A 26,571-nucleotide genomic window follows, 5' to 3' on the forward strand; every position below is an offset into this window, starting at 1 on the left:
TATGAATTAAACCATTTGTGCACTGCCCCCCTCAAACCATAATGATTTAGCTTATCTAAAAGAATTCCATGATTTACACAATCAAAGGCCTTTGAGAGATCACAAAAAATACCAATCTGTGATGTCCGGTTATTCAGAGCATTTAATATTTGATCAGGGAAAGCGTAAATAGCTTTTTCTTTTGAAAAGCCTTTCTGAAAACCAAACTGACATTTTGTTAGTACTTTATTTTTACAAATATGGGAGGCTACTCTTGAATACATTACTTTCTCAAAAATTTTTGATAGAGCTGTCAGAAGAGAGATTGGGCGATAGTTGTTGACATCTGACGTATCCCCCTTTTTATGCAATGGTTTTACAATGGCATATTTCAGTCTATCGGGGAAAACACCCTGCTCCAAAGAGCTATTACATACGTGGCTGAGAATCCTACTTATCTGTGGGGAACAAGCTTTAAGTATCTTGCTGGAAATGCCATCAATTCCGTAAGAGCTTTTACTTTTCAGTGAGTTTATTATTTTACTGATTTCAGAGGGAGAGGTTGGTGGAATTACAGTTATTACAAACTGCACAGGTATGGCCTCTTCTATTAGTAGCCTTGCCTCTTCTAGTGAAGATCTAGATCCTATTTTCTCCACAACATTTAAAAAATGATTATTGAAAATATTTTCAATTTCTGATTGTTTGTTAGTACACTTGTCACTCAGTTTTATGGCACTAAAGTCTTCCTGTGCTCTTGGTTGCCCTGTTCCCTTTCAATAATATTCCAAATTGCTTTAATTTTATTATCGGAGTTACTGATCTCAGACATGATACACATGCTTCTGGACATTTTAATAACTTTTCTTAGTACCGCACAATAGTTTTTATAATATTCAACAATTTCGGGGTCAGTACTCCCTCTTGTTGTTAGATACAGTTCTCTTTTACGGTTGCAAGATATTCTTATTCCTTTAGTTAGCCAAGATTTTTTATATGTTTCCTTGGAATTATGTTTAACTATTTTCTTGGGAAAACAATTTTCAAATACCCTTAAAAATGTATCGTGAAATAAGTTATATTTCAAGTTTGCATCGGGTTCCATATACACTTCATCCCAGTCTAGCTGCTTTAGGCTTTCCCTAAAGTTTGCAATATTTATATTGTTAATTGAACGCACTGCTTTGAAATTCTGATTTGATATACTGTATATATCTTCTAAACAAAGTAGCCGTTCCAACTCCAAATTAACTCTCCTATGTGATGTACTGTAACTAGCTGTGCACCATGATCTGAAAGACAATTCTCAACAGGATAAGCATTTATGCCCTTAAACTTATCTTGGTCTATAAAAAAGTTATCTATCAATGTACTGCTTTTCTTTGTTGTCCGAGTAGGAAAATCAATGACGGAGCTCAAACTGAAAGAACTGAGTAATACTACAAGGTCATCCTTCCTCTTACACTCTTTCAGGGAATCAACATTGAAATCCCCACAAATGATAATTTGCTTCCCCCTGTCTGACAGATAGCACAACAAAGCATCCAAGTTTTCTAGAAATGGCTGGAAATTCCCTGAGGGGGACCTATACACTGTTACAATTATGAAAGTGCCATCATTTAGTTTTATTTCAGTGGCACATGCTTCCATATGTTGCTCTACACAAAATTTTTTAGTTTCTAAATTTTTTACACTGTGGAAGCTTTTGACATATATGGCAACTCCTCCTCTCATAATATTATCTCTACTTACATGTGCAGCTAATTTGTACCCATTGATGCTAACCTTTTGCATATCAGTGACAATGTGATGCTCAGACAGGCATAGTACATCTATTACATTCTCAGTTTATATATCTTCTAAACAAAGCAGAAGCTCATCAATTTTATCTTCAATCCCCCAATATTTTGATGAAATATACTAACATTATTTTTCACTTTACTTTTGTGAGTATCTTGAACTTTTTTTAACATGTTTAGTACTTGCCTGGCTGAGTTTCCCACTGGACACTGATCTTACACTAAAAAAAGAGTTTCCACCATGAGATGTAGTTCCTCCCCCCTTTAAATTTCCTGCTATCAGCCCAGCCAGTTTACCCTTCCCTTTCTTGTTGAGGTGTAGGCCATGTCTAGTACAGTCCCACCTACAGAGTGAATCAACAGGAACCACACCAATGTGTCACCCCGCACCAGATCCAAGTAGCCGTTCCAACTCCAAATTAACTCTCCTGACAGAAGAGCTCAAATGAGGCCAGTCGTGGCGCTCCAGAACCGACACAAACGCAACACCGGTATGACTCAATGCTGATGCAATCTTTGCCAGGTCACATTCTAAGCTGTACCCCGGATCTCTGTCAATACTGTTGCCCGGCCCACCCACAATAACCACGGTATCTTCCTTAGTAAAGCCTCTACATAGTGAACATAAATCCTCTGTAACCTGCCCCAGTCCAGCACTAGGTCTGAAAAAACATGTGACCTGGTATTCTGACCCTAACTCATCCTGCAGAAGTTGGCCCACACCCCTAGCATGCGAACTACCTAGAACAAGAATTTCTTTCTCTTCGCAGACTTCCCTACCTTCTTCTTCAATTTGCTGCTGAAAGCTTGTTGAGCCCTGTCTATATCTGCTTCTGTGAGAGGCTCATCAGTTTCTGACTGAGGCAACAGGTCAAACCTAATTTGTACATTAATAACAAAGCTGTCAGAAGAATTTCTTGGCCTGTTCCTTATGCCTGTTGCCACTTCCCACCCCTGTTTACCCTTCTCCCCCATTAACCTGCCCAGTTCTCGCCTAGCCTCATCTAACTCAGCCTGAAGGGCAGCAATTTTCCCCTCCTGTTCCACAATGTTTCTATCTCTACTGCATAGCCTACAGAACCACTGATGAATCTCGCTCATTTTCTCAATTCCCATGCCACTACAATCGCCCCAATGGAAAAAGTTACCACATACATCACACCAGACCCCGGAGCTAACGATTCTACGGCACGTCAGGCACTTTACACTCATGGTACAAATCGATTTTAGTGACAGAAAGACAATTAAGTTACCGGAAAACAATGAAAATACGTGTACGAAAAATAGGGCCTACTTGCGACAATGTAAACAATGGTTCAGAAGTTTATTACTGGAAATTACTTAAGAGATGACGATACTCTACAGATATAAAGGGGCAGCAAACGTATTTAGCACACTAAACTATCAGTAAATGCACTTAAAATTGCGGTATGAAGTTTAATCTGAAAGCTCAAAAGTTCGGCCTGGCCGCGATATGTAAACAAAACGAACTTTACGTGATTACTGTGAAAATACGTGAGTAAGACAAAAAAAATTAATGGTACGCTTGAAGAGCACTGTAATTAACGTAATAAATTAGTTTTAAGTGTTAGAAACAGTTTATTACTACTTAAATTACTTATCTTGTACAGGAGCTGTGACTCAAACGTCCGTATAGCAGGTGCAAGAAACAGCAGTGGCCCCAGCACTGACCCTTGGGGAACACCCCACTTAACAGTGCCCCATTGGGACTGAACATCACTACCACTCTCAATATTGCGGAGAATTACTTTCTGCTTTCTGTTCTTAAAGTAAGAGGCAAACCAATTGTAAGCTACTCCCCTTACTTCATAATGGTCCAACTTCTGCAGTAATATTTCGTCGTCAACACAGTCAAAAGCCTTCGTTAAATCAAAGAAAACACCTAGCGTTCGCAACCTTTTATTTAATCCGTCCAAAACCTCACAGAGAAAAGAGAATATAGCATTTTCAGTTGTTAAGCCATTTCTAAAACAAACTGTACATTTGGCAGCATATTATGTGAATTTATATGCTCCAGTAACCTTGTATATACAACCCTCTCGATAACTTTAGCAAACACCGATGGCATAGAAATAGGTCTATAATTGTCAACATTATCCCTATCTCCCTTTATAAAAAGTGGCTTCACTACCCAGTACTTTAATCGGTCAGGAAACCGACCACTCCTAAAGGAAAAGTTACAGATATGGCTAAGTACTGGGCTAACATACACAGAACAATACTTCAGTATTCTGCTAGATACCCCGTCATATCCATGAGAGTTCTTGGTCTTTGTTTGTTGTTGGGGTCTTCAGTCCTGAGAATGGTTTGATGCAGGTCTCCATGCTATCCTATCCTGTGCAAGCTTCTTCATCTCCCAGTACTTACTGCAACCCACATCCTTCTGAATCTGCTTAGTGTATTCATCTCTTGGTCTCCCTCTACGATTTTTACCCTCCACGCTGCCCTCCAATGCTAAATTTGTGATCCCTTGATGCCTCAGAACATGTCCTACTAACCGGTCCCTTCTTTTTGTCAAGTTGTGCCACATACTCCTCTTCTCCCCAATTCTATTCAATACTTCATCGTTAGTTATGTGATCTACCCATCTGATCTTCAGCATTCTTCTGGTCTTTAGCGATTTAATTATTAACTCAATCTCCCTCTTGTCAGTATCATGGAGGAGCATTTCAGGTAACAGTCTCGGAACACTTTATTCTACGAGCGCTATATGATTCCCTGTTGGGACTGGGTTTCTATTTAGTTCACCTGCTATATTCAGAAAGCGATTATTACATACTGTACATATATGCAACTTACCAGTAACACGGACATTCCCACTACGCACTGATTCTATATCCTCGACCTGTCTCTGCTGACCAGCCACTTCCTTTACGACTGACCATATGGTTTTAATTTTATCCTGAGACTTAGCTATTCTATCTGCATACCACATACTTTTTGCCTTCCTAATAACTTTTTTAAGCACCTTACAATACTGTTTGTAATGGGCTGCTGCATTTAGATTCTGACTGTTTCTAACGTTTTGATATAATTGCCACTTTGTTCTACAAGATATTCTTATCCCTTTAGTCAGCCACCCAGGCTGCCTGTTTGTGCTAGTACCCTGTTTTGAACGTTCTAACGAAAAGCAACTTTCAAAGAGCACGAGAAAAGTCTTGAGGAAAGCATTATATTTACCGTCTACTGTATCAGCACTATAAACATCTTGCTACTCTTGTTCCTTGATAAGGTTTACAAAGGTCTCTACAGCAACTGGATCAGCTTTCCTAAAAAGTTGATAACTATATTTAACATGTGTTGCAGCACAAAAATCTTTTAGAGTTAAAATTTGTGCATCATGATCTGAAAGGCCATTCACCTTTCTGCTAACAGAATGCCCTTCTAGTAATGAGGAATGAACAAAAATATTGTCTATGGTTGTTCTACTGTTCCCTTGCACTCTCGTTGGAAAGAATACGGTTTGCATAAGATTATATGAATTAAGGTGGTCTACCAGTATCCTTTTCCTTGCAAAATCACTTATACAATTAATATTGAAGTCACCACATATAACTAACTTTTTGTATTTCCTATAAAGTGAACCAAGAACCTCCTCTAGCTTTAGCAAAAATGTTGTGAAATCGGAGTCTGGGGATCTATAAATAACAACAGTAAGAAGTTTAGCTCCACTAAATTTAACCACACCTGCACAACATTCAAACACCTTTTCAGTGCAGTACTTTGAAACATCAATTGACTCAAATGGGATACAGTTTTTCACATACATGGCTACTCCCCCACACCGCAAAGAGCTCCTAGAAAAGCTGCCAGCCAACCTGTATCCTGGTAAAGGAAGCCTCTGAATTACCTCCTTATTTAAGAAGTGTTCAGATATACCAATAATTTCAGAGTCAACATCTATAAGCAGTTCACTAACTTTATCTCTAATACCTGGTATATTTTGATGAAATATACTAATTCCCTTATTAATCGGATACCTAAGCTTTGTCGAAAGTGGTTTCTTTGTTAGAGAGACTTCCCTTAAGGAGGAATACCTATCAGCTGACTTCAATCTAAAAAAGGTACAGCTCTAACACCCACAACTACCGGAATTTTCCCATGAGTGATCCCACCACCCCCACCTATGCTGTCACCCATAAGCTTTGCCAACCTCCCCTTTCCATACCTGTTGAGGTGCAGGCCATGTCTAGTGAAACCCGTCCTGCTGATAGACTCCACCGACACCACTGAAATGTGACTCATGGCTTCTGTCATCAGCGCACCCCCAAGTCTCATGTTACTACGCCTGATGGCTGTATTAAGATTAGGCCGATTGTGACGCTGAAACAGTTCCACGAAATGCACATTCGTGTTGCCAGTCTGAGTGGCTATCTTTTCCGGGTCACCATCTATGTCATACTCCCCATCCCTGTCAATACTATTACCAGCCCCACCCACAATCACTACCTGATCCTCTTTAGTAAAATTCTTCATAACCCCCCCCCCCCCCCCCCCCCCCCTATGTTAACAGTCACCTGAGCCAATCCTGCATTAGGCTGTCTGTTTCACATGCACTTTTACCTTGTTTCAGGACTGAGACTACCCAATTTTTTCCCTTCACTGGGTTGGGAACACATTCTCACAACCAATACCATTACAGACCACAAGAATTTTGTGTTTGTTAAGCATGGATAGATGTTGTAGCAAGTGGTTGTGGGTTCTGTCACGTACCAGTATCATGTTGTGATCAACTCTCAGAGTGCAGAGAAGTTTCCAGTAACTGAAAGGAGCCTTATAAGGGGTCACATGTTAACAGCACAATTAGTATGAACACTGCCAACCAGGGGTACTGTTTGTAAGCTGGTGGCGCATAGACACAACACAACTTGGCCTGTGAAGAGGTGGCATGGGTCACTATGGTAGTGACATATCCTAGTAGTCCCTTCTTCTGATGTTTAATGAGACAGAGTGCCCCAGCATGGAGTCTTTTAAATGCAATATAGTTTTCTTAGAATGAATGACACCTGTGTCATTGGAGTTCCCAGCCACACTGTTTGTTGATCTCGGCATTTTCTTGTGTCCACCATGGGATGGACTCCTGATGAGAAATTCCGAACAACAGGGGGCTAATTAATTCCACTGCTTTTGGTCTTGTGTTAGTTGTCTCCTGTAGTATGTTATCAAAATACGCTCGAGAATTAGCACCAGGTGGTAGTGTGAAATCATGTTGAGGTCTCATCATGGTGGGTACTGAGTTGGATGCCCATGCAAAACACACATGACAAGCAGGAAACAGTCACTCGAGCAGAGATTATCATGTACCCTCTTATTGAGGAGAGGAGGCTAGAGTTATAGTATCTGGTAGAAGGCAGAAATCAGAGAGAACAAAATCCATACTTGCCTGTATGCAAATAGCCACAGCATCTAAAGCTGTATTGAGTATATTGTATATAAGATATCTGCAAGTATCAATGTACAGACATGAGCTAATTTTCATTCAGGGTTACTCTACTTCTAAACTAGGGGCAGCGACTGCTTAGAATAATGGCATATGTTTCAGCAAAAAATGTTTCTTGAAAGGCAATATATGATACTGCATAAAATTATAGTAGTAGTTGTCCAAGTTCCACTAGGGAGTGAAAATAGCCAAAAGTTCCACTGGATGATGGCTGTAAGTGTAGCCAGGGGTTGTGGGAAGAAGGCAAGAAGATGGGTCACGTTTCAACCAACGATCACCTGTTGACTAGGAATAACATCAACATGCATAATTTGGTGTGCGTGCGGGCGTGTGTGTGTGTGTGTGTGTGTGTGTGTAAGGAGTGGGAGAGGGGTTATTCCTTGCCTGCCTTCTTTCTTTCTTTTTCTTTTTGTTCCCCTTATGGAGTTTTACCTCAGTTTGGGATTTACTGGGAAGTCAGTCTGGAACTGAGGATGAGCAAACTCTTCTGCACTCATAACCTGTGCATCCTTCAACCACTGACTTGTTGGGCCGAGTAAGCTCCGACGGAGGTAACCCTTCGCTGTGGGGTGCATGTTGCCAAGGACACTTTTACAATTTGAGGTGGAGAAGCGAGTTCCACAATACGGGTGTAAGAGGAACAGAGGGGGAGGAGATCTCATCCCCACACAAACAAATGTATTCAGAATTCCATCTAGGCTGGAAATTGGTCACACAGCAAAGTGGGCATCACCGACTTGGTATCGAAAATAGCGTGGTGAGAGGAAAGACCAAATAAAAATCGGAAGACATCCATAAAAACACCAACCATGGAGCTACTTGAGAATGAGATACCTCCACATAGTTGTGTCAAAATATTACCCAGAAGGTGACGCCAGTAAAGGAAACCCTTTAGTATAGCTACCTCCAGGAAGGCCAGGTTATCAAATATGGAGCCACCCGGGACTGCATGGACTCTATGATTCAGACAAGGAGGCAGTTGACCATTTGCTCCAAGGTCTTCGCCACACAGCTAGGGGGGGGGGGGGGGGGGGGGGGGGAGACACTACAATAACTACTCGAGCATGTATGGTCCCCTGCTAGGATTTGGGGATGGTAGCAAGGCTGATGTAATAGGAACACTCTGCTGGATCTCTTCTAATGTCTTCCAAGAGGGTTTTCTATCTTCACTGACATTACATTTTGCAACTACTAATGTTTCAGCGATAGGACCAGCGGTGCAGACTGGCAGTTGTCTTTACAGGTACAGGTAGGCATTTACAGGTACAGGTACACATGCACTGCTGAACCTTCATAGTCCAAGTGCTAGCACTGATTTTCTGGGCAGGCTGCTCCAATGTCGAGGCAAGAGATTTCACAAAACTTGGTGCCTGACTGTGAGTAAATTCTTTCTTCACATCAGAGTACGAGGCACGTGGGGCAGTAAATTGAAAACCTGGTTTGTGGGTCGTGTCACAACACAGCCCGACCATTACAACCCACAGTGGTGTGACCAAAGTGTTGACACTTGAAGCAGTGCATTGGATTTGGGACATAAGGCATAACCTTAAGGTGGAGAAAGCCTGCTGTAATATACTCGGGCAACTTCAGCTGATTGAATAACAGGATATAAGGTGCTGACTTCTGAAGTTCACCATCAACTTTTTTCATAACATTCTGGACTTAGTCACCTGTGCTGTTACACATCCCTGATGCAGTTCGTCTGTATCCGTATCCATAATGTCTCGGCTTCATTAACACTATTTACCCAGTGTGTAGTTCACTGTCGGTGAGATATCCTCCGAGTAGCTTGGCATTCAACAGCTCGTTTACTTGGGGAGCCTCCTGAGTCTCAAGCAAGACAGTACTGCTGTGCAGCCTCTTGACAGCTTTGAATTGCCCTGCAAGTCCCTCCAGAGCTTTATGGATAGAGAAGGGTGACAATTTTTCAAAAGAACTGCCCACACGTTCCATCACAACGAAGACATTAGCTACCACAGGACGTGGCCCGTTAACACTGACTTTCTCAGACATTCAGAGAGAATGCAGATAGACTAGCCACATGACACCTCTTAGGAGTTTGGGTGTAAATGCTGCCAAATGGACCACCCGAACTGCTGGGAGTAGAAATGTTAGATCTAGGCTTCACGGAATTCCCACGAGCAGCTAGGGAAAGAAGTAAACCCAGACAGAGACCCGCTTGCCCGCTAGTGACTGTGCCGTGCCTCCTCAGGAGCCATGCACCTCGTCACTGCACAGCACCCATTGAGATTGAGGTTTTTTTTTTTAATTTGAGCAGTTGAGCCAAGATCCCCAGACCCTATGACAAACAACACTCCACCATTGTCTGAAGCAAGCTCTGAGCTTATGGTGACAGAGGACTTGCAGTACTTCCCAGTCCCCAATTCAGGAAGCTTGGGAACTCGAGGGTTGCCAAGGTTGTTCCCAGCAAACAAATGCTGAGCCCTTGGGGGTGTTCATATCCTTGCCAGCAAAACTAAAGTACAGAGCACCTGGTAAACTGGTTTCTGCCCTTTTGTTATGACATAAAATATTTTCTGCATAATGGCTCTCACATCAGTTGCTAGAAGGTTGAAAGCCACAGCTATACTACTGGCTTCACTGACTGCAGCTTGTTGTTAGACAACACCCCCCCCCCCCCCCAAAAAAAAAAAGTGTTAGCATTAGCATGCAGGACCTGGTAACCAGTTCTACAACGTATTTTAAGTCAATATCTTCAGCTGCTTTGTATGCAGTTTAGTTTCCCTGAATATAAGCCTGCCTTTATATATAACAAACAGCTTTCCTCTACCACAGCAGGGAGAAATAGGTGTCCTGGGGAGGCTGATCTTATTTGCTGTATAAGTGTGAAGGGGAATCAAAGCAGATAAGGAATGTAATGGCATGGCAACATCTAACCTGTCCAGTGCTATTGTGATTAAATATAATACTGTATGAAACATGGTAAACAAATCTTGAGGACAAATTTTGAGAATATTGTAGAGTAGCCAACGGTTTCTCCCTCTGTAAGCAACAAAATATCTACAATGGTGAACAATGTCACGCTGAATTATGCCCAACTATATGGGTCACACACAGTAACAATACCGTAGATCATGCTCAGCTGAATCATTAAAGTTCTTTATTGCTTTATTGCAGAGTAGACAGTAGTATGGAATGCCAAAGACAGGGTGGGAGGGTTGTCAGTACATTAAAAATCATTCTGTATGGCAAGTGTTTTATATGCCCTGTTACTGGCCTAATGCTCTCATGGCGAAGTGCACGAATGATAAAATGGTCAAGCCCAAATGCAAAGAATTCAGCCATTGTAAAGCCACGACCACAAAAAAACACATTCCATTTGAAAAGAATTAGAACAGACACATTCATTCTGTTCCAAATGACATGTAGCTAATGTGCTTACACACTTAGGTCTTCAAGTTATGTGCTTCAGGCATGGGAACCATGTAAGTCTGTCAGAGGTTAAATGATACCTCCTGAACACACACTGAAAGTGAGGAAAGTAATTTCCTGGTTTTAAAAACAATGGTCAAATGTTAGTTAACTGCGAGTCACTTTGTTATATAGCTTGGAGGAGCAGCACCACAATAACTACTGGACTCCGTACAGTCTTTCCCCGTTTCAGGCGGATATCAAAAGTTGCTCCCTCCATCACTTAAGGAAGACTCTAATCATCCAAGGAATCAACTACGACATTTTCAAGGCCACAGACAATGAAGAATCCAGCTCCCACATAGAAAAGATGCAGCTGCAATTTTCAGGGTAATTGAAAAGGAAGTTCTAGTCACCAGTCACCTTTAATGTCAGTCAGTAGTGGAAGAGCGGATTCTGGTTTCACGTGACAGTGATCAAAGAGAAGTACTTCGCCATCATGAGGGTAATGATTTCAACAGCAGTGGTGAGACACCTCTGTTTCAGTAAAGCTGTTACTGATTCACAACAAATTTGCCAGAAATCCTCTTTTCAATTTCCATAACCTTACACAATTAATGAAATTATGTAAGAAGTTCATAAATACATATCACAGAAGCTTCTTGTTTAGTGTGATTTATTATATTTTACTGTCTTTGGCTTCAGGATCTGAAAGGCTGTGAGGTTCTAAGCAGACTATTGGTACCTGAAGCATTTCATAGTTGCCTGCCTGACTAACTGTGGAGGATACTCATCCCCTACTAGATGAGACATGCTACCTTGAAGCTGGACTGAGGACTTTGGGACAGATGCATTACATGCAAAAAGGTTCACATTAGTAATGAGATGCACCTATACCTACAGCACCCCCCCCCCCCCCCCTCCAGTTTGCTCTACTGACTATGCATTTTGGTATTACTCTATCCGTGAAGCGGATCCAGACAGGGAGGTTGTCTCGTGAATGCAAGTCTGTGACCATTTTCCACTGAAAAAGTAGGACAGCAGACTGTCAAGTCAATGGTAGAGAATGACCCAACTCCAGCATAACCACTGACATTTAGAAGACACGAATCTTCTGAGGTAACAAAGGTCTCAACAACACAACTCTGGAACTCTGGTGTAGGGTAGCTTAGAGCCCCATAGTACACTGAAGTCTACATCTACGTGATTACTCTGCTATTCACACTTAAAAGTGTTTCGCAGAAGGTTCAGAGAACCACTTTCAGACTATTCCGTGTGGGTTGTGATTTACCTTATTTTATTACAATGGCCATTTCTCCCTATGTAAGTCAGACTCAACAAAATATTTGAAGGAGGAAGTAGGTGATTAAAACTTTGTGAAAAGATCTCACTGCACCAAAAAATGCCTTTGTTTTAATGATTACCACCCTGATTCACTGCTCACATCCATAACACTGTAATAACACAAAACAATCTGTCCTCCTTTGAACTTTTTTGTTGTCCCCTGTCAATCTATCTGTTAAGGATCAGATACCATGCAGCAACACTCCAGAGGGGATGGACTAGTACAGTGTAAGTAGTCTCTTCAGTGGATTTCTTGCATCTTCTATATGTTTTGCCAATTAAATGCAAGCCTTGGTTCACTTTGTAACTTACACGACCTGATGATTCATTGTTGGTGATCTTATAAATTTGTCGTCTTGGATCACCCTCCTGCTACAATGGTGGACAAAATTAAGAGATGGGTGCCATTTTCCCAAATTTCTCCGAAAAAACCACACAAAACCGGGACTGTGGGGTGCCATACACAAACACTGTGGTCCTGGCATTGCTGAGATAAGGTTACATGTTCATGTGGGCTGTCCAATGCCATTGGGAAGTATAAAAGTCTGCATAGCTACGTCCACACCCCAGTACAGTAGTCATTACCTTCTATAAATAATGTCATTTCCTTTCTGTTTGTTTAGGTGAAATGAGTACACATCATCACTTAGGCAATGGTATAAGATGGATAATCGTTGGTAGGCTTGAGGCAGGGCAGTACCAAGCTCAGGTTGCAAGACAACCAGATGTAACACCAAGTGTCATCTCGAATTTGTGGGTTCAGTTTAAAACAAGTGTGACACTGAGCAGAAGACCAGGACAAGGTTTCCAAAATGAGATTTTCACTCTGCAGCGGAGTGTGCGCTGATATGAAACTCCCTGGCAGATTAACACTGTGTGCCCAACCGAGACTCAAACTCGGGACCTTTGCCTTTCGCAGGCAAGTGCTCTACCATCTGAGCTACTCAAGCACGACTCGTGCCCGGTCCTTACAGCTTTACTTCTGCCCGCAAAAGGCAAAGGTCCCGAGTTCGAGTCTCGGTCGGGCACACAGTTGTAATCTGCCAGGAAGTTCCACGACAAAGTTGTCCACAAGCCACAATAGCCAATGACAATCAGTATTTGGTGCTTTCAGACAAGCGCCAGAGGACTTCTACAATCACCCAACTCTTTCATACCTTGCTGTTGCCTCAAAAAATCAGTTTCCATGAAGACAATTGCCAGAAGGCAACACGATACAGGGTGTATATGCTAGAAAGCTGGCCATGTACTTCCCACTCACCCTCTCCCACAAAAGAGAGCGCTTACAATGGTGGTGCATACAACACAGACAGTGGACAATTCAATATGCTAATGTTATCTTCATGGACGAGTCCAGATTTAGTCTACAACCTGACTCTTGGTAAGTCTTCATATGGAGGGAACATGGGACATGACAGCATCCCCACATAATCAGGGAAACGGACACGTGGTGGAGATGTGCCAATTTGGGCACGGATCATGCACGATACCCACATAATGCTCCATGTGTTTGGCAATGGTTCTGTGAATGCCCAGAGGTACATGCAGGAGATCCTAAAAACCTATGTGCAGCCTTTTAAGAGTGCTGTTGGCTCTCATTTCATTTTTATGGATTACAACGCATGGCCACAAAGGGCCCGACTGGTTAATGAATATCTGCAAAGTAAGGCTATTCACTGCATGGTTTGACTGGCTAAATGACCTGATCTGAATCTTATTGAACACAAATTATTTCCCAGTAAACTAATTAGGCTACTGGCATCAGTAATCTGGAAATTAGATAGTGACTAATAAAATTTTATGATTTTCTGCTTAAGTACCAGTTTGTGTAGTAGTCGTATGTATGTTATTTACGACACGAGATCAAATAAACAAAAATATTATCTGGATGGCAGGAGTGGTAGGAGAAGAAGTAGGATGGCACCACCTCACACTATTACAAGCTTCCTCACAACATTTTCTATGTGATGACTCCAATTTAACTTGACTGTAACTGGTATCCTAAATTTATATTATTTATCGTGCACCAGAAATTAAGTAGAATTATTTTACTACTTGATTATGATTTGAATTTGAGATTATGTGCATCTAAAGATATGCTGTTTTTGAGTCTTTTTCTGACATTTCTTGATTCTTTTACTTGGTTGTCTCTTCCTGATTTGATGGAGCTGGCTGGCTTAGATGGTGGTACTACTTTTCTTCCTTTGTTTCTAATGGTGTTACTGCTCCCTTGTTGCTGTAGCTGGTCAACAGTTAAGAGCAAGCTCATTCACTGCACTTCTGTACATACACTTTCATCAGAAATTTTTTGTGTATGTATCAATAACTACAATCTGTGTTGATGCACTTCATTTTTCAGTGCTTTTTCTGAATATCTTGAAATGTAGTGGTATATCTAACACACTGCCTCTGCCACAATAATTCCAAAGGTTTCACCTCATTTTGGTGATTTATTTATAAAATGTCCCCATCACCAAAGTACAGACACAAGTGTCACCACCAGCTGGGGCAGCCCACTGTTAGTTAAAAAAATATCGCATTTTCCTAAAAGGTAACAACTTTGGCCACAAACTATAACCCATTACAGCCACTTTTTGACTCATACCCGCAGCTTATCAAGGAAACAGCCTAAAGTTTACATAAGTGAACTCTCTTTCTAAGCAATTATAAACTATGATATCCATTACAAACCAACAGCACAGCACAAATGTTGATGTGTTGTCATGGCTACCTGGGTGCTTCTGACTGGGTGCAAGTGTTTTGCCAATGGCCAACGTTGATACTGGTCACTGCAACACATGGATGCTGGGTGTTTATCACTGATGCTGATTTCACAAAGTTCTCCTGCCATTGAAACCAACTGCACCTACAATAAACAAGGTAACAAGCAGCCCCCATGTCAGACACAGCAGCAGCTACCACAAAATCTACAACTGTCATTGCTGCATCTACTGTCTTCACTACAGTGCCCATTAACTGTGCATGTCTGGGACAAACAACGAGGGTCACTGTCCAGATACACTGATGACAGTCAGTTATCTTCTGGGCAACACAAAATAATGTCAGTCCTCTGCCATGATACTGCCATTCCTCAAAGTAATATTAATCCAGAGGATACTGAGATGTGTAAGCAACACATATTGCCCACTGTCTCCTGGTGACATAATCACACTGAGGGAACCACTTGTCCTGGACACTGTTACGTAGCTGCCAGTGTAGATAGGGTACTCCCATCTACTGCAGCCACCCCCACGATTGAGCCGCCACAGGGTGAGTCACTTCAGTCTCCAGGAAACAGAGAGCTTGCATCTTAACCTGACAATGAGGTAAGGACAGTGAAGGCGATTACATGCAGGATTGTATACAAACGCGACACTCTGCACATTACAGATGTCACATCGTGTAGGGAGACCGGAGACACACCGTACAATAAACCTCTGCTACAGCAGTCTTTCCTAGCACAGCACCACTTCAACAGCAGGGCTACCACTATCCGTACACCATCACAGCCACTGTTTCAGCCTGAAGACAGCATTATCAGAGTTCACACCTAGTGGCATAAATATCTGGTACTTATCCTGACTAACTGATAATGAACTGTGCTAAGTATCTGATCTATGGTTTGGGTCAATTGTGGCCAATTTCTACTTTGTTCTGATATAGCTGTTATCCTTAGCCATTCTGTATAATTTCTTATTTTCTTGTTAGATAAATCCCATTCTTATGACAGAACACTGAAATATGTAAAAAATGTAGGGGGGGGGGGGGGGGGGTAATGTGACTTGTAAGTTGTCTTTGCCTCAACCTCAACACATGATCTGTGCCAAGTGATTTTCAGCTCTTATATTTCCATTTTATTTTAGGAGAATGGATCATTTCATGCTCTAAACTTTGCGTTTGCTCCAATAATTAACACAGAAGTCAGGGGCATACAGTTTCTTCAGCACGAGCTGCCAAATCGTATTTTCTGCATATCATTTGACCTTTAAATGTCACAGAGCTCAAATTTCTGGTACTTGAAACAACAACAGGGGTTTCAAATGCAAGGTTTTACTTTCAGCCTCATAAATCCAGTTTTTACATGATTTGCAAAATCAGCATATCAAGTACCAGTGTAAATTTAGCTGTCTTCATTTCACCTCAAGCTCTGATCTCCATATTCCACATGTGCATAATGTCACTGCACGTCATCACACCTTTATTGTAGTTAATGATTTGATACAGTTATGCTACTATGGGACACTTACTAATTGTCTGAATTTCATAAGGTTAGTTAATGGCTTATTGAGATGTCACTGTGTAATGGAACATTAGCAGTAGAAACAACCCCTTAATGGAATTTAGAGATCTTTTCTATGAAGAAGGTGACAATTTTTCACAATGGATGAATTATTTGTATCAGCACTGAATGAAAAATGAAGTGACTTCATTGATGATCAAGTAGCTTAAGCTCAGACTGGCCCACAAAATCTGACAACAAAATTAAAACAAAAAAAGGGATTGAGCAAATTTAATATGCAGCCATTGACAAGTGGTGCACATTGACACCTACACACTGATTGCATATATAGGTTGTCAATTCAAGGAGTTTGTCATTTGGGATGACCTAGGAGCTTCCTGAATTCTGTGGATGTGATGAGAGTAATCCCCCTCGATATTCAAATCTGTTTTGTAATTCCAATTGGCATATTGTTTTTGTTCTGATTTCTTTTATTTCACTTGGTGGTTAAATGAAACCTCCCATTCTCTTTAATTGCCCATTTCACTTGGTGGTTAAATGAAACCTCCCATTCTCTTTAATTGCCCTTACATCAGTACCACTCCTTGAAGTGTTATTTCTTCAGTTGATACATGCTTATTTTTATTATACAAAAGTGAGTCCATTTTTAGTTTCTGCAACACTTTAACATTTTTATTCTAAAAATACAGACTGTAAGCGTACTTCAAATGCTAATGTATGAAATCTCTTACTATGATCATGATGTGTCCAGTATCCCATACGTTCCAACTCTGGATGGGCACATGAAGCAAGTGTTGGATAGTGATGTCCTCCATATTGGCCCGGTACGAAATGTGACTGATAGTACCCATGCCTGCAAACACAACAAAAAACAATGTTAAAGAAGAGTGCATCAAGAAGAGTGCTCACTTCAGGCAGGCACTTTCCCCGATGTGTTGAAAACATCAAAAGTTATTCCTGTATATAAAAAAGGGGATAACGACAATGTAAATAACTACAGACCCATCACAATTTTCTCCTGCATCTCTGAAGTACTGGAAAAAGTTACGTATGACAAACTTATGAAATTTATAGATAAAAACAGCATCCTATGTAATGAACAACATGGATTCAGAAATAAGAGGTCAACGACAACTGCCGTCTATGAGTGCATCAATTCCATCTTAAACCTGATGGACAAAAAACAGGAAACAATAGGAGTATTCATTGACTTGTCAAAAGCTTTTGGCATGGTGGACCATAAAATTCTGCTATCAAAGCTTGAAAGATATGGTATTCGAGGTCTGTCCAACAAGTGGATCAGTTCCTTCCTGACTAATAGTAAGCAGGCAGCGTGCATCAAGCACACAAATGTTGAACTAAAAACTGTATCTAATCACTTATCTGACTATAAACAAATTAAATGTGGTGTACCCCAAGGATCAGTAATGGGACCCCTTCTGTTTCTTCTGTACATAAATGATCTAAGCTTCAATGTTGATGCACACAAAACAATCATATTTGCAGATGACACCACGATTCTACTAAAAGGAGACGATGATGAACAGTTACAGCAGACAGTAAATGCCGTCACGAAACAACTTAGCAGCTGGGCACAGAGTAATCAGCTTGTAATAAACAGTAAGAAAACTATTGCTCTAAAATTCCACAATGTTCCTAACAAGGACATGTTTATCCCATCAGTCTCTATCAATGACGAACCAGTTGGTAACAAAACTGAAACCAAATTCTTAGGACTTTGGCTGCAGAGTAACATCAGATGGAATAAGCATATTGAATATCTCAATGCAGAACTGAGCAAAACATGTTACCTTCTTTGTTCATTAAAATCATCCTGTAGTGCGAAAACAGTTGGTTGGTTGGTTGAGGGATGAAAGGGACCAAGCGAAAACAGTATTGAATGCATATCATGCGTACTTTCATTCTCGTCTTAGATATGGGGTCACCTTCTGGGAAACTCTAAAACAGCTAATAGCACTTTTAAACTACAAAAAAGGGGCCACTAGAATCTTGTTTGGGTGCAAGCTTAGAGACTCTTGTAAACCCCTGTTTAAGAAATCTGGTATTCCTCCATTACTATGTGTATACATTATGGAAACCCTTTTGTTCTTTAAATTAAATGTGATAGGTAAGGACTGGAGACTGCAAAAACTGTGATATACATGATCACTTTACAAGACAAAACAGAACATATGACTCAAATCAGCACAGCACTGTGCCAAAAAGGTACTTTTCACATGGGAGTTAAGCTTTATAACAAAATTCCTGAAAACGTAAAAGCTATCACAAAGGTCAATACATTTGGAAAATCTCTAAAGTCATATTTACAGCGTCACTGCCTTTACTCCATTGAAGAATACTTAAATTTATGAAATGTGTTATATAAATACTTACGTGTAAAGTGTATTATTGCAACCTTAAATATGTATGCCTTGAAATGACTTTCAGCCTGTACATTTATAACTTGACTTGTCCAATGTCTTATGCTTAAGCTGCTATGTAGACAACAGGACCAATAAAAAATATAAATACAAACACAAATGGAGAACAAACATTTAAGAAAAGAAAAATCATTTGTATCTGATTAGAAACTATGAACTAGACTACAATATAAATTTTATTGGCGTAGTAGAGCAGCACTGGCAGTAAAAGTCACATACCTTACATCAGCAAACAGTTTTACAAAGATGCAGTGAAAATACTTATATTATAATATTCAATATCAACTTAAAATACAGTGGAAATCTGTAATCTGGAGATTAATAAACTCAGTAAACTCTATTCCATAATACAGTTATTGCAACAAATAAAGAACCAACCTTCAATCAGGCAGTCACATTATCCAAGATTCCTCCCTCCCCCTTTCTTTATTACCAACAGAAGTTCTAAACAATGAAGGAAAACTTGGTATGTTTCATTTGACAAACCACTGTTTGATACACATGGAATGAAGTGTTACTATTGCACAACACTAAACAGTGTTACAATTTCTCAACTTTCCCATTCTCTTTAGATGTAATCAGAAATGGAGGTGTTTGTTTATGATAACTTAATCATGGAAGGGTCCAATATGAGGGCTAAGTGTTGTCACTGCCTTACCTCTGGCCTTTAATGGGGAATTATTAGCTGACAAAAATTGAAGGAGAAGAAAGAAAGTGCTAAAAGAGTAAACAAAGTGTACACACATATGAGAAGTCAGTCAGTCAGTCAGTCAGTCTCTCTCTCTCTCTCTCTCTCTCTCTGTGTCTGTGTGAGAGAGAGAGAGACCATACAGAAAACAATCAGATTTTCACAGTTGAAATGGAATAGCTTGAACAAAGTAAATGCTATACTCGGCCACATCTTTCAACAGTTTCTTTTGGAACATTATAAAGTGTAAAATTTGTTAATGTACCATTCTTGCTGGCAGTATATGTCACTTACCTTGCTACATCATTTTGTATACCGTATTTACTCGAATCTAAGCCACACTCGAATCTAAGCAGCACCTGAAAAATGAGACTCGAAATCAAGGAAAAAAAAAAATTCCCGAATCTAAGCCGCACCTGAAATTTGAGACTCGAAATTCAAGGGGAGAGAAAAGTTTTAGGCCGCACCTCCAAATTGAAAGAAAGTTGGTCCATTGTAATATGAGACACAATTTAGGTCGGATGAATGACGATACAGCTACAGTAGTTTGGTTCGAGTCGTAAGCTTAGCCGGCCGAAGTGGCCGTGCGGTTAAAGACACTGCAGTCTGGAACCGCAAGACCGCTCCGGTCGCAGGTTCGAATCCTGCCTCGGGCATGGATGTTTGTGATGTCCTTAGGTTAGTTAGGTTTAACTAGTTCTAAGTTCTAGGGGACTAATGACCTCAACAGTTGAGTCCCATAGTGCTCAGAGCCATTTTTTTTTCATAAGCTTAGCAGTTAAGCTTTACCAGGTAGCCATTGCTATGCGTCAGGCGCCCCGTCCGTATTTATACGGGTACCCTTCCTTTTTCACGTGCTTCGATTGGTTTGAATCGATTGCTTATTCTTCTTTGATCTGATAAGTTCCGTTCTCTTTGTTATACGTGTTTACGTCACTCCAAGCTGAAAATGCATTACTGTACTGTGTCATGCATTGTTTGTCGCATTCTGATAATGTGTGTTTACGACCTGTCGCCGCTTGCGGCATGGCTTGCTTTTGTGCGCGCTACCGCTGCTTTCAATAAAAAAAGAGAGGAATTGTCTCATTAGCGAAACAATGGCAAGAGACTGCTATTTGTTGTTACTTACACTGCTGTTTTCTTTGATAATGATCAACACGAACCAAATAATAGACTGCGAGTGATAGATGTTCTGAACGAGAGTTTAGCTAAAATTTTTCTCCATTTGAAAATCTTTGCACACGCCTCTTTTGTACATTACATTCTGCACAGAAATTAGAGTCAGCTTAGATTTAAAAATCTCGTCAATTGCCGTGCTTCATTTCTGACTATCACCATTAGGCATAAGAATAATACGAATATAAACATGACATGATATGTATATTCTTCCGCGTTTTGCTGTTGTCTCACACTAGTTTCGTAGTTTATTAGGCAGACAGGATTTAAATGAGATAGCAGCAAACACGAAAGAATACATGGCAAAATGTTTATATTCGTATTATTCTTATGGTGAAGAGAATACTGCATGTGATTCACGATTCTTAAAAGTTCCTATTAGTAACCATCTCTTTTCACAGGCAGGAAAAAATTCAGAACGTAGAGTTGGCCATATTGATAAACATCCCAAACAGTCTTGCCAGTCGGATTTTCGTAGTACATTGAAATGCTGCTGTATTCGAAGATGAACAACACGGAATTTGTATTTACTTCGTTGGATAATGTACGAAAATGCAGTGGTAGAAACTTGGGGCGGAGAAAAAAGCTCGTCTTCGACCTTTTTTTTAATTTATTTACTGACACAGAGGTTTTGGCGCCAGTATTTATCTTTGTGCCTGGAAAGCATGCCTGTGTAGCGCTACATATATTCGACTGCAAAAGTTAGTTGTGGCGGCACCTACCAACATTTTTCAGAACTTCCGCTTACTTTGCACTCGATTCTAAGCCGCAGGCAGTTTTTTGGATTACAAAAACCGGAAAAAAAGTGTGGCTTAGATTCGAGTAAATATGGTACTTCTTATACAGTTCATATTCTGGCAATATTGTGTATCTCGAGAATACAATAAATAATTTCCAAATAGTCTAAGTCCCCCAATCTCCCCTACACACACACACACACACACACACACACACACACACCAAATGAAAAAAAAAAAAAAAAACAAAAACCCCAAAGGCAGGTTTTCTATCATTCAAAGTTCTCGAGACTTGATATTTTACAGCTACCCAGAATACCTTCACTTCTACTACTGCTGCATGTGTCATCATCACTACCATTAGCATAATGAAAAGAAAGTACCTGTGGTGCTGAAGGGTGTAAACAGCTTTTGCATCCTGCGGGTGCCTCAAAAAAACATTTTGGGCAGCAGAATGTCTGAATAAAGCTACACCATCAACTGTATCATCATGAGTTTGGTGCCAATAATTTGGGCATCGTGGATCTGTTTCATTTTCTGCCTTCTGGATTGGCAATGTGCTGGTGCCTATTTCTGAAAATCCAACCAAAGAAAAATGCGTAAAATAAATTCCAGGTACATCTCTCTTTTTTTTTTTTTTTTTAGCAATTATAGCATTTAATTCAGCAAGATGGAAATATATATTACAAAAATTATCAAGTGAATTAAACACTTGTATTACATATTAATGTTTCAGTGAAAAAAAAAAAAATACTCCAGCTCTGATTTTCAGGATATCAATTTATAAATATTGTTACTTTCCTGTTCAGCTGTTGTAGTAATGTGAAGTTAACTGCCCTAATAGCAAGAATAATTGTGGCAATGAATACAGTTAGCCTCCATGCTTTCAAATAAAGTCACCCTCAACTGTTTTCTTTTCCATTTCCAGCAATCAAATAATAAAAAAATTTTTGTATGATAACTAAATCTTTTGATTGTTAGAATCACAATGTTCTTACAGGTATGCTAGGTTTACATGTGATTAACACTGCAGCTTCCACTTGATGCATCATTTATTATTCCTAAAATTATCTTGACCAGAAACTAGTACATTGAACTGCAAGTCAGTCAGCTATCTCAACTCACTACCTGCCTGTAAGCCATTAAATTGTCCCTCTTTTGGCAATGGACCCATATTCCATATTCTGGAGGAGTGATGTTCCAGTTCACACCTGGAATACAGATTTAGATTTTCTTTGGTTTCCCTGAATGGCTGTACGATTACTTTGAAAATGACAGGGTTGATTTGCTACTCCAACCCAGAGCCCGAGTTGTATTTCCAAAAACTGCATCATCACTACAACATTAAAAGCTAATCTTCCTTCTTCAAGAACAGCAGATGGCACTCTTTTTTTGTCATCAGTGTATTTTTCATCCAGGACTTTACATTACCTGAATCATTTATCTAAATTATTACACTTACAATACTGTTTGTTTTGTTTAATATAAGTTGGAAATGTTAAATATCCGGGCTTACAGACTGGCATCATTTTTATGTAAAGGTAACATGGAAAAAGGAGGCATTGCAACATATATAAAAGTGTGACACAAAGTCAAACATATTGAAACAAACAGTTTTTGTGTTGATCAGATCCTAAAAGCATGTACTTGTGAGTTGTTGCAAACAGAATACTTCTCTGATAATTGTAACAGTCTACAGATACCTTCTACAAACCTTTCCGCTATTTATGAGAAAACTACATGCATTACTGAGCTATCTGTCAGACAAGAAGGAACTGTCACTAGCTCATGGAGATTTCTTAAAAGATACAAACAAGAAAAATGAACTAGAATCATTATTTTGATGTTTCAGTCTAAATTAGTAATCAATTTTCCAATTCATGTGCAGCAAGATAGCAGGACACTGACTGATAACATTTTGTAGAAAGTGCTCAGACAGAAACCATCAATATATACTCAACTGTGGATGCACTATCTGATCATGAATTAATGGAAATAAACAATATAGCACCTTACAGCCCTGAGGCAGGTTCAGACAAAGCAGTGAGGCTTATTAATGATAACAGAACACAGTGTTTTTAAGAGTAAGTTAAAAGAGGTGGTATGGGATGATGTATATATATAAAAAGACATCCTAATGTCAAATTCAATTTATTCAATAGTAAATTTGTGTCAACATTTGGGAATGGTTTTCCTAGAAAGGTATCCAGAAGATTAACTAAAAAACAATTAAGCCATGGATAATTAAGGGAATTAAACTCTCATGTAAGAGGAAGAGGAAAATTTATATAAGATCAGAATAAGTCAAGATCTGACATTACTTGCAGACTACAAAAAATAGTGTAATATTGTAAGGAAAGTTATTAAACTGTCAAGAAGTATGTATATCCTGCTAGCAATTAATAATGTGAATAATAATATTGAAACTGTATGGGACATTGTGAATTGGCGACAGGGCAGCCAGTCAGTGTATCAGATATCATACCAATTAAAGTGAATGACAGTGTTGTGACTGATAATTCACATGCTGTGAGTACTTTTAACAACTACTTTCTAAATGTAGGATTAAATGGTTCACTTAAAAAGCAAGAGGTTGTATTAAAAACATCATTCCAAAAAACTTTAATCAACTAGAAGTAGCACTAACATCCTTCACTGATATTAATAGAATTACAAAAATTCTAAAGCACAAAACCTCATGTGACGCTGATGGAATTTTAAACAGAATTCTGAATAGTTGTTCTAATGTAATAAGTCATACTCTTAATCATATAAGTAAAACATCACTAGCACAGGGAATTTTTCCAGACAGGTTAAAATATGCAACTGTTAACTCTCTTCGTAAGAAAGGTGACAGAAATAATTGTCCAGTTTTATTACTGACATCTTTTTCCAAAATATTCGAAAAAGCCATATACTCGAGTACTCTTGCACGTAAGTAGAACAAATTTATTCAGCATATCACAGCTTGGATTCCAGAAAGGTTGCTCAACTGAAAATGCTATTTATACATTCACTCATCAAATTTGCAACAAAGGGCCAGAGTGCAAAACACTAAAAAAATAATATTAGGCACAGAAAGCTGGTTGAAACCTAGAGTTGGTAGTGAGATCTCTGCGGAAAAGTTAAAGGTATACTGAAAGGATAGGAAAACAAGAGAGAGAGGTGGTGTATTTGTTGCAGTTGACAAGAAACTCAAATCCACCAGGATACAAGTTGAAGCTGCATGTGAGACTTTTGGGCAAGACTCAGTATCACAGATGGGCAAAAAATTATAATAGTGTCCTCCTATCGACCGCCAGATTGTACTGATGTAACCAAAAACTTAAGTGAAGACCTCAGTTTGCTTGTACACAAGTTTCCTAATGCTACAATAATCATTGGAGGAGACGTTAATCATCCAACAATCAATGAGAACAGCTACAGTTTTGTTAGTTGCGGTGCAACAAGACATCATGCGAAATGTTACTAAATTCCTTCTCTGAAAACTACCTAGATCGTTCAGAACCCCTCTCGTGATGGAAATATGTTGGATCTAATGGCAACAGACAGACTTGACCTCTTTGAGGAAGTCTACTTACAAACTAGTATCAATGGCCATGAGGCAATTATAGCAACAATGAATACCAAAACAGACAGCAACTGAAACAAGCAGAGAGATTTGCACGTTCAGCAAACTGGACAGACAATAGTGTCATACCTCAATGAGGAACTCTAAACTTTTAGCTCAGGACATGATTATGTAGAGGAACTGTGGCTCACATTTATGAGAATAGTTGACGATGCTCTGCATAGGTATGTACCCAGTAGGACAGTTCATAATGGAAGGGATCCTCCTTGGTATACAGTCACTGTAAAGAAACTTTTAAGGAAACATCTAAAGAAACCGAGACTACTGCATAATACCTACACTACTCAACAAAAGTTTGGGATATTACTGTAAAATGTAGTCTACGATACTAGAAATCTCACTCACCTACGCACTTCAGGCATTATCCAGTTACTGCCGATATACTGGAAGGTGTTTACTACTGGCATGCTTTGTAGCCGTTTCCCAGTCATGAAAACATACCTCTGCCACTGTGGCTAACTGTGAGCAGTATCGACAACAACTTCACTCAATTTTGTGTTCAACACTGCAGTAACAAGCCACATAGAGGCATACAATACTTTTATATAGCCAGGATAGTGGCTTTACTTTCAGCAGGTCATACACAGGAAGATGTTGCCAGTCAGTTACACGGCACTCAAGTGGTGTGCCTTAGATGTCGAAAGATGCTGACGGATGGGAAATGTGAATGACAGACCTCACAGTGGTCATCCTCTTATGTCAACACAAATGTAGGCACCCAACATCATCTGCAGAAATATTGGAAATGATTTATTCTAGGCAACAGGTATTTGTATCTCAGACCAAACAGTGTGTAGACGATTGCATCAGGGTGGTTTCCATTCCAGAAGACCAATGAGAAGTTTTTCACCGAACCAAAGGAACGGGCGCAATTGAAAGACCTGTGGTGTTGCACATCAACAGTGGACCATTTCAGAACGGAGTAATATCATGTTTGCTGACAAGACTAGCCACTAGAAGTGTTAGGGTATGGAGAAGCACTGGACAACATCAGGAATGCCAATAAGTTTAGGGAGTCCATCCATTTGCAGGTGGACATGTAATAATCATCTCGTGGTGCAGTTCTTCTTATTATGTCCGTGGTTGCTACGAAAATGGGATGAGAAGTTCCGCCTTATGCAAGACACCTTTTTTCTGTTTTGTTTCACCCATACATTTTTCAGCACTTTTGTGCTATCATCAGTGGGTTTAATTTTTATTTTTAACTGTAAAATTGTTGTTACATACTAACATTTGTGTTGTTTATAACATTGTGTCAAAGTTCCATTTATAGCTCAATTGGCGAAAAGTGGATGTATGCATTAGTTAACATACCTTACATGATGCTATTGTCCATTAATTTTAGTAGCTTTTCTTCTACACAATATACAACTTGTCATCTGTAAACAGCAAAATGTAATTTATTTTTCTGTTTGTTATGCATTTACGAATGGAAATGAGTCTGAATCATGTTTTTTGTGTGTAACTTACAGTTCTGAAGTTGTGGTGCATTCCTCTGTGTTGTTAGCGAAGTAAATAGGCATACTTTGTGACCTACGGTAGCTTGGCACTGCACTTTTTCGATTTCTCAAAACACAGGCGGAGTTTTTGCTGCCATTACATGTTGTTGTGGCTGTGTGGGATTCATTTGTTTTGTAGCGTGTTTGGCAGGGTGAGGCGCACGAGTTTGAATTGTATTTGGCATCAGTGGTGTATGGTGTGTG

At 39.7% G+C, this 26,571-nt stretch overlaps 1 protein-coding gene across 3 annotated transcripts in view; it reads right to left on the reverse strand.

Moving 5' to 3' along the window:
- The window catches only part of LOC124554806, a 185,420-nt gene that overhangs the window by 62,581 nt on the left and 96,268 nt on the right, over positions 1–26,571 (reverse strand). For all 3 annotated transcript variants that reach the window (XM_047128462.1, XM_047128463.1, XM_047128461.1), the window contains 2 exons: positions 21,621–21,810; positions 16,927–17,048 (listed from right to left, as the gene is read on the reverse strand). In XM_047128462.1, coding sequence (XP_046984418.1) covers positions 16,927–17,048; positions 21,621–21,810 — 312 coding nt within the window. The remainder of the gene's footprint in view (positions 1–16,926; positions 17,049–21,620; positions 21,811–26,571) is intronic.

The sequence above is a fragment of the Schistocerca americana genome, chromosome X (assembly GCF_021461395.2).
Source record: "Schistocerca americana isolate TAMUIC-IGC-003095 chromosome X, iqSchAmer2.1, whole genome shotgun sequence".
Lineage (NCBI taxonomy): Eukaryota > Metazoa > Arthropoda > Insecta > Orthoptera > Acrididae > Schistocerca > Schistocerca americana.